General features: G+C 39.2%; 1 protein-coding gene across 1 annotated transcript in view; it reads right to left on the bottom strand.

Moving 5' to 3' along the window:
- LOC125039846 (inositol polyphosphate-4-phosphatase type I A-like) overlaps positions 1–10,000 on the bottom strand; it is a 33,663-nt gene that overhangs the window by 14,266 nt on the left and 9,397 nt on the right. The window contains exons 5-13 of the mRNA XM_047634155.1: positions 6,516–6,545; positions 4,385–4,539; positions 3,826–3,966; positions 3,421–3,585; positions 2,801–3,018; positions 2,455–2,621; positions 1,939–2,122; positions 1,448–1,640; positions 1–1,159 (exon numbers count right to left, since the gene is read on the bottom strand). The exon at positions 1–1,159 is cut by the window's left edge and continues 293 nt beyond it. Of these exons, the coding sequence (XP_047490111.1) occupies positions 1–1,159; positions 1,448–1,640; positions 1,939–2,122; positions 2,455–2,621; positions 2,801–3,018; positions 3,421–3,585; positions 3,826–3,966; positions 4,385–4,539; positions 6,516–6,545 (2,412 nt within the window). The remainder of the gene's footprint in view (positions 1,160–1,447; positions 1,641–1,938; positions 2,123–2,454; positions 2,622–2,800; positions 3,019–3,420; positions 3,586–3,825; positions 3,967–4,384; positions 4,540–6,515; positions 6,546–10,000) is intronic.

Here is a 10,000-nt window from a genome sequence, read left to right on the forward strand (position 1 = left end):
TGTTTACATCAAGTGTATCCTTTGTGCCAGCATTCTCTATATGTTCCGAGATTCCGGCATTTGGCTTGTCCCCTGATTGTCCTTCATTTGTACTGGCCTCCTTCTCCTTGCTCTCTCCCTTGATCTCCACCTCTCCAGAAGAACCCAGGTCCTCCAGACTCTGTTCCATGATTGATTCCAACTTCCCAGACTTCACACTAGTGATATCACATGAGTACCGTGACTCAATATTCTGACTGGCCTCCTCTCTCTCTGGTCGCCGGACCTCAATTTTGTCCAAGGGCAGGAGATCCTCCCGCCGGTCTTCATCCACTGAAAGACCACCTTCACTAATGCAGTCTGTCCTCTCCACTTCACTTGTCACACGCTCCAGCCCAATGCCACTGTCCTCCTCACATGGTGACACATCAGGTGTCGCTGAGCATGATGAGCGCTGGCTCTCATTCGTCCTGGAGGCACCAACACTTGAAGACCTCCCTGATGCCTGGCTAGAGTCTGACCCGACTGATGATGAAATGACAGCCTGGCTCTGGGCAGTCGATTGTGGGTTTGAGCTGATGTTCTGTGATTCACTTACTTTGAGTCGGCTCTTGCTCGGACTGGATTTCTCAGTAGGTGTGTTATTTGCTCCAACCTCCTTCTGCTTCACCTCACTGTCCCTGCCTTGCCCCACCTGCTGCCCATCACCCATTACCTCTCTGTTACCCCCATCCTGACACAAGTCCTTCGGACCACTGGCATTCACCTTCCGCCCACAGAAACTCTTGATTTTGCTGGTTAGGCACATCACGCTTGCTTGTACATTCAACTGGATCAGGTCCCATGGCTCTGGCTCATCAGTGGGCCTGTACACACTATTCTCGTGGCTGTCCATGATGTCCACCTCTTTGGTTGTGATGACTAGCCCTTGACCTTTGGCTGCCTCACTAATCAAACATTCTTTTCTGTTCCCTGTGGGCACTGTAGGGACATCTGGGGTCATCAGCTCTATGTCCAGGGCTGTCTCTGGGCTGAGGTAGCCTGCAATGTTCTGTGAGGAATAGCAGCGTGTGGCCAGGGTCAAGATACGTGATGGGTTCTGAGGGACACGGATCTGGTCCAGGAACTCAAATGCCTCCTCCACCAGCGATGGCTCAATCACATTCAGCAGAGACCGGGTCTGGAAGGAAACAAAAATTCAATAATGATTTATGGATTAGATTATGCTAAACCATCACTGAAGTATGGTAATGTTTTCTTCTTTCTCACATTTCTTTTTTTACTGATTAAAAACATACTGAATTTGGAATGAGAGAGAGAGAGAGAGAGAGAGAGAGAGAGAGAGAGAGAGAGAGAGAGAGAGAGAGAGAGAGAGAGAGAGAGAGAGAGAGAGAGAGAGAGAGAGAGGAAAAAACAATGATATCAATCACAACCTTCCCCCTTCCCTCTTTTCCACCCCTTATCCTACCTTCTCCTGCAGCAAAGGCAGGACCTTGGTGAGGGAGACGGTGTCCTCCTGCCGCAGACATACAAGCATAGAGCGCAGGAGTGTTGTCACGTCCTGCCGCAACTTCTTCACACCTTCTACTGCCGCCTCGCTTGCCCATGCCTTGTCTCCCCCTCCTGGGGTCCTGCGGGAGCTTTTGGCTTTCTGGAGCATACTGACGATGGAAAGAGAGGAGGAATGAGGAATGAGCAGAAGAAATAATAAATAATAACAGTTAATAAAATAAATCAATGATTAACAACAATAATAAATAATAATAACAACAATATAAGTAGTGTGTGTGTGTGATGTTGTAACATAATAGCAAACAATAATAACACAAAATTTTGTGTATTTAGCATGATATATTTTCATCTGTATGAATGAGAGAGTGAGTAATTTGGTGAGTGCCTGAGTGAGCCCAATGAATAAATATACCAACCAGTCCAACCAAAACTGAGCATCCTACTCACTTGACTAAACCTCCATTCTTGTATCCGTGAGAGTGGGCACTGAAGACCCCAACGGTAATGACATCGTAGAATCCTGAACGGCGCAGGGACTCATTCTGCGCCCATAGCCTCTGGAGGTGGAGGTTGACAGGCGCCATTTCGATCGATGACTCATATTTGCTGCTACTCTTCTTAAAGCTTGAACCTACAAGGGTGGGGGATGGGGAATGGATGGGAAGAAGAGTTGTTATCATTTCAGTTTGTCTGTAATCACTTTGATACAATTTTATTTTAATGTGACTAAATATCATTCTAACACCGTTTAATGTGATCTTTGTCCGAAAGGGCAGAGATGGGATGTACAAATATGATTGGAATAGTTATATTTCAACACAGACCTCATGCTTCTTCCATCAAGTGCAAGATGCACCGGCAACCTTCTTGTACTTCTAGACCCTAAGCCTTTCAAACCCCTTACACCTCTTAGCCCTCTCTCTGCCCCTCCACACCCAGACCCCTCCCTTCCTCTTCAATTACCAGAATGTGCTGCTACATCGAGGGTGTCTAGGGCCATGTTGTAGATGTTGATGAGTGTGACGTGTTGGTTGAGAAGTGCCATCTGCCTGGTGTGCCACTGGTCAGAGAGGTCACCCAACGATGACAGCTCCTCCTGCCACCGGCGCTCTTCTGATATCCACAGCCGCCTGAAGAAAACAGAGAGTGAGAGAGAAGGATAAGACTCCACTGGCAATGGAACTATATTGCAAACACAAGACAACTTACAACATTTACAATTCTATTGTAAAGTTATCATTATTATCATTATCATAATACAAAATATATACCATACAAAATAAAAGGAATAAAAAAGCACAAGACTGACAGCAACTGCTGTGGGAATGTGAAGCAGTATCTGCTCTCAGCCATGACTTCCAGCACAGCAATGTCTCCCCCAAGGCCCGAGTGGAAACGGAAGGTGGCCATCGAGGGGTTGTCATAGAGCAGGCTAAGGTGGCCCTGTGTCGGGTGCCGTGTCTTGGAGCTCAGGCGTGGAGGAAGAGACTGGGTCCGACGGTGGCATGCCACCACAGGTAAGGGGGCCTGGGGAAGACGGGTAAGGATATTAACTTGACAAACTGCAAAGTGTATACAATACAGAAAGAATGGGATTTATTTTTTTCATATAAATAAAATATTCCCCAAAATTAAGATATATATAATTCAATACCTTACTCAATTATCTATCTCTCTATCTATCTATAAAAAGAAAAAAATAAATTAATAAATAGAAAATATATATATATATATATATATATATATATATATATATATATATATATATATATATAAATATATATATATATATATATATATATATATATATAAATATATATATATATATATATATATAAATATATATATATATATATATCAAAAAGCCTTCTCACTGTCATTATCCCACAAGCCAAAGAACAAGCTACCCACAAACACAAGATAACTCACAGGCTGGTGATGTGGAGTGGCATTACTGGGCGTGTGGGAGTTGGGATCAACCGACTCTGCCTCGAGGGTCCAGGCAGTGATGGTGATGAAACCCACGTTACGCCCTAGAGGTGACTGGAGGCTCAGGCGAGATCGTCCTGTCTCGCGGAGTTCTCCAAGACTCACCTGTCATGAATGGAAGGAGTTTGGAAGATTATTTCAAAGAAATGAAAACCTGTGGAAGGAGTTGTTCGTTATTAAAAGTTCATACCATTTGCACCAAAAAAAGACGTAACAAACAACGCAACCCAAGGACGACGACTTGGCTCAACCCAACCCAAGCAAGACAACCCGAGCAACCAAACTAAAGCCAAGCCAAACAAACCCAACGACCCAACTCAATGCAACCCAGTCAAGGCAACTCACAGTGGCCTGTCCAAGCTGCGTGCTTGTGTTGGTGACTCTCTCCCTGACATCGTAGACAGCCAGTCTCACTTGTGTGGTGGTGTCCAGGCCATCTGTTTTGCGGAAGCTCACGGTCGACAGGAAATTTGGATTGCTCGTTCTCTGTACAAAAAAATAGTGGTGATAAAGATGATAGTGGTGATAGCAATGCCAATGGTGATGATGATACATGCTGTAATACTAGCTTCATACAATATATTTCATTACATTGAATTAAATACTATTTCCTATACTAACTTCAATAAAGCCAATATCAAATATGTATGGACAAACAACTATATCATATAAAAAAATAACTCCTAATATGTACACACACACACACACACACACACACACACACACACACACACACACACACACACACACACACACACACACACACACACACACACACACACACACGCACTCACACACACACACACACAAAAATGCACACAAAAAATTAATAAATGTAAAAAAAAACACATACCGTACAATCATACACATACACAACTTCCCAAACCACGACCTCCGAACCCACCTCAATAACCTCCGTTTGTGCATACTGTAGCCAGCTCTTCTGTGGGGCATTGAGGACCTGCACTGTGACCCTTGGGGATGGGGGCTGTCCATCACCGTCACACCTCAAGTTGTCACACGAGACTGAGATCTCCAAGAAGGGCGGCTCATTCACGTCTGGTAGGGACGCAGGGAGAGAAGAAAGGAACGTAAAAAGAAACGAGAGGGGGAAAAAGAGGTGAGATTCTGGGTATATGTATACATATTGATAGATACATATGAGTCAAAAACTATTGGTCTTATATTTTCTCCTTTTTTTTTCCCTCAAGCATGCAGCATGCAAAAGGCACTGCCAGGAAAGCATATCCGTTTCCCTAAGAATCTTTTTATCTGTTATTTCTATCTTTTTCCTTCTCTCTTTCTCTCTTCCTGCTGTTTATTCTTCCTGTTCCTTCTTTTGCTTTGGTTTTGAGAACTTGACAAGTGAGAGGTTCTTTTTACAAGACAGATCCTAATCTTGTATCAACTGATAGCTCTCTTTGTTTGATTATTCTCTTTGGTCTTCCATTCAGGAGATGTATGGTTAATAAATTGAGTTATAAACAAGATTATCAAAAGAACATGACAAAGGTACTTCCTAGACACGAGGTGCAATTGTCAAAGCAAATTTTCAAAGATCTAATCACCAACAAAAAATATGATAATCAAACAAACAAACAAATTAAAAAAAGAATCAAAACATTGTTAATAATAATATCTACATATACTTAAACATAATATTAACAGAACATACATAAGCTGTTAATTCTAAAGGTAGCAAGCAGTTCTCTACACAGCACAAAATAACACTAAAAGATATAACACGCCTCAAGAGAACAAGGGTCTCATTTCAACGCTGACAATAACTACATATTATAATCATGCACAGGGAATGCTGATACTCTCTCTCTTTCTTCTCTAATTCTCTTTTTTACTCTCTCTCTTTCTCTCTATTTCTCTCTCTTCCTCTCTCCCTCCCCCTCATTCTCTCTCGCTACTCTCTCTCTCTCTCTCTCTACTCTCTCTTTCTCTCATTCTCTCTTTTTTACTCTCTTTCTTTCTCTCTATTTCTCTCTCTTCCTCTCTCTTCCTCTCTCTTCCTCTCTATTTCTCTCTATTTCTCTCTATTTCTCTCTATTTCTCTCTCTTCCTCTCTCTTCCTCTCTATTTCTCTCTATTTCTCTCTATTTCTCTCTATTTCTCTCTATTTCTCTCTATTTCTCTCTATTTCTCTCTATTTCTCTCTATTTCTCTCTATTTCTCTCTATTTCTCTCTCTTCCTCTCTATTTCTCTCTATTTCTCTCTATTTCTCTCTATTTCTCTCTATTTCTCTCTCTTCCTCTCTCCCTCCCCCTCACTCTCTCCCTCTCCCTCTCCCTCTCCCTCTCCCTCTCCCTCTCCCTCTCCCTCTCCCTCTCCCTCTCCCTCTCCCTCTCCCTCTCTCTCTCTCTCTCTCTCTCTCTCTCTCTCTCTCTCTCTCTCTCTCTCTCTCTCTCTCTCTCTCTCTCTCTCTCTCTCTCTCTCTCTCTCTCTCTTTCTCTTTCTCTTTCTCTTTCTCTTTCTCTTTCTCTCTCTCTCTCTCTCTCTCTCTCTCTCTCTCTCTCTCAATCTGTCACTATCACTCTCACTCTCTCTAATTTTTACTATCACTCCCTCACTCATTCTCTTTCTCTTTTTTTTTTTTTCTCTCTCATTTATACTATCACTCCCTCACTCATTCTCTTTCTCTTTTTTTTCTTCCTCTCATTTATACTATTACTTTCATTCTCATTCTCATTCTCATTCTCTCTCTCTCTCTCTCTCTCTCTCTCTCTCTCTCTCTCTCTCTCTCTCTCTCTCTCTCTCTCTCTCTCTCTCTCTCTCTCTCTCTCTCTCTTCATATCTTTCTTCTCTTTTCTCTCTACCACTCTCTTTCTTCCTCTCTTTTTTTTCGCTCAATCATTCTCTATCCTCCTCTCTTTTTTTTCTCTCTTCCCTTCTTCTCTTTTTCCATCTCTCATTCAAAGAACAGGATAATACTTATGCAGCTAGCCATCATGCTTGCTCCAATAAGATAGATGGTGTGTGGTGAGTGGTGGTGGTGGTGATATGTAGATAATGTTGGGCAACTAACCTACAGGAGAAGACTGCGTACTGTGCACACCTGTTAGGGATTATATGTTATCTAAGGTCATTTGGCAAGGTAAGGTCAAAGGGGGGATAAGGGGAGGGGCAGGGACAGGGGAGCAGGATGCTGTTTGCAGATTGTTATTTTCTCTGTCTCTCCATCATTCCTCATTTTTTCCCCTCCCCTGCTTTCCTCTTGTTTTTTGGGGTGTTAAGAACAAAAAACAGATTTTTGAGGGGGGTAAAAATTTAGACTGATGAAGATTTTTTTCTTTAGATTGTTTTGGGCACAATCTTTGCTAGCTACTTTGAATGACAATTTTTTCATACTACTTTGTCTTTAATTAACAGGAATAATCAGGCAAAAATTGTTGATCAAAATATTACTGAAGAGATTTTTAAACAAATCAACTTTGTGCTAAAAACGGTGCCCTGTCTAATTTACTTAAAGAATTGCACTCAGCACCACTCCACATTAAGACAGCATAGGATTAAAAAAATATAAAAGTAAAAAAAGAAAAAAAATTGCATAACTGCAGATGTCTCAGAGGCAACAGAAAAGAAGGCATATAAAGGTTTCCATTACTCATAAATGATACAATGCTCAGGGCAAGACATTATGAGGTATTACACAGTCCCTTGCAACAGGGTATGTGTGAGCCACAGACGTAGCTGCACATAGCCTCTTCAATACGCATTGCCGGTCCAACGATAGCATTTCTTATAAGCTTTAATCTAGACAATGGTATGAGACAAACTACATAAACAATATCCATCTATACCCTAACATATCTTTTAAATAATTGTCTTGAAAAACTACAGCCTGCTAAGTACAATTTTCCTCTTCCAATCCCCTCTAATGCCCATCGTCCTCGGAAAAAAGAAAGCCCACACAAGTCCTCAGCATTGTCTCGTTTATGGAAGTTAATCACCTGAGTGAGGCGGCCCCATGGTGGTGGCAAGGCCTATCAGAGATAGAAGCACATGACATTCAGCTACGGAATCGAGTCGTAAAAAGGAAAATAATAATAATAAGTTGGGTCCGTTCAACGGTAAGGTACAAGAAAAATCAGCCGCCACAGATATTTACTCAGTTGTTTTATGGAAATTTGTTGTCTGTGTAAAGGCTGTTGAACTCTTACTCTTTATTTTTTTTATAGATCTCTTCAAAGTCATTTTGTGGTTATATATTTACTGATAATGTGATTTCCCTTTCTATACAGTGTGTAGCAATATAGGATATGTTCCCTTCTTGATACTGATATGATTTACACTTCCATAATGAAAAAACAAGTGCTTGCATAAATGTGTGTGTGTGTGTGTGTGTGTGTGTGTGTGTGTGTGTGTGTGTGTGTGTGTGTGTGTGTGTGTGTGTGTGTGTGTGTGTGTGTGTGTTCTTGCGTATGTGTGTTTGTTCTTCTGTATGCATGTGTGTTCTTGTGTGTGCATGTTTGTTCTTGTGTGTGTGTTTGGTCTTGTGTGTGTGTGTGTTTGTTCTTGTGTATGCATGTGTGTTCTTGTGTATGCGTGTGTGTTCTTATGTGTGCGTGTGTGTTCTTGTGTGTGCATGTGCGGATATGCATGTATGTGCGTGTGCATGTGCATGTTTCTTTTAAACTTTTCTTTCTGATCTCTTCTGTTTCCCAGCATGAAGCAATCTACCATCTTTTTAATTCAAATGTGAAAAAATAAGTAATTCATTATCACAACACCATAGTATATACACATTTTTCTTCAAATAAATGAAATCATCCTATAAACTACGTAATGTATAAATGGGATTTATTGATATTTGCACATTTGATATTTTATACTTTGCACACACATAAACACACACTTATTCATATATATTCATATGTATGTATTTACGTGTATGTGTATGTGTATGTTTAGGTGCGTGTGTGTGTGTGTGTGTGTGTGTGTGTGTGTGTGTGTGTGTGTGTGTGTGTGTGTGTGTGTGTGTGTGTGTGTGTGTGTGTGTGTGTGTGTGAGTGTGTGTGTGCGTGTGCATATGCATGTGTGTGCGTATGAGTGTGTGCGTGTGTGTGTGTGTTTGTGTATTTCCTTCTGAAGTCATTTAGAATGTTTGTCCAGATGTCTGTGGAGAAAATCTATTTACTCAAAATGCATGCCTTCTTTTCTGTACATGAGGGGAGGGGGTAAAAATTTTGAGCCACAATATTCTATTTCCACTATGCCAAAAGTGGGGTTAAAGAATGACAATAAAAAAAAAAAGTAAACAAGAGAGAGATAAAATAGAGGGGGGGGGGGAGGCAAAGGGGGGGGGGGGGGAGTACTGAACATGCATATTATCAAACTTCAAAAAAAAAATCTATGTGAATAATGATAATCAAGAAAGATATAAATGTTAAAATATCAATATATATTAATATAATTGAATACCATTAAACTAGGTAGTGATCTGTATATTCTCTCATTTCAATAATTGACTGAAAAAGTTTATTTGACAGCAAAAAAAAAAAGGCTTTAATTTAATCTATTGCAGTAAAATGTTATCCAGCATTTCAATATATCAGTGAATGCAAAAAAATAAAAAGCTTTGGTGATGTTTAAGAAAAAAATAAATAAATGCAACAGATATTTGGATACATTCAGCATGGTGCAAGTTCATGGGGGAAAAAAAATCAATTAATCAGTCACAAATAAGCCATCCTGAAAAATGATTTATCATAAAAAAAAACAAAAATCTTAAAAATGTATCAGAATAAGTCTGAATGCACTTTCCTTGCATTAATGTCTTAGAAATATATGCAGGTATAAAATTTTGGGGGGAAAAAATGCAAATTCTTGTACTGAGAATAGTCTCATTCATTCAATTTTTCGTATTTTCTCCTCTATCAAAATTGCTGTCTAATGCATTCACTTGTTATGTAATATTTATTTTGCTTTCTAGTTGTCAAAAGGCTGTTAATGGGCATTCATTTATTTAGAGATTGCTATGTGAGTATTTTGTGTTCTTACTGACCCTACAAAAAACAACTACTTTTCTAATGGAAATACCAATTATGGAAACTACAGACACTTAACTACAATCTAACATAGAAAAAATATAGATATATATATAAATATATGTAACTGTTAGTTCTCTTTAATACTCTACATCCCTTCTAAATGTTATAACCCATCAACCTTTAATAACACCTGATATCCAGACCTATTAAGGTATTAGTAATAATTAGGAAGTTATGACAAGCTAAAAATACCTCTGTACATACAAGTATATACATACATATATGTGTATATATGTGAATATATATATATATATATATATATATATATATATATATATATATATATATATAAATATATATATATATACATATATACATATATACATATATACATATATACATATATACATATATATATATATATATATATATATATATATATATATATATATATATATATAATGTATAAATAATATATTTTTATAATGTATATATACTTATATATTTATATATTTGTATG

Source organism: Penaeus chinensis, chromosome 28, assembly GCF_019202785.1.
Source record: "Penaeus chinensis breed Huanghai No. 1 chromosome 28, ASM1920278v2, whole genome shotgun sequence".
Classification (NCBI taxonomy): domain Eukaryota; kingdom Metazoa; phylum Arthropoda; class Malacostraca; order Decapoda; family Penaeidae; genus Penaeus; species Penaeus chinensis.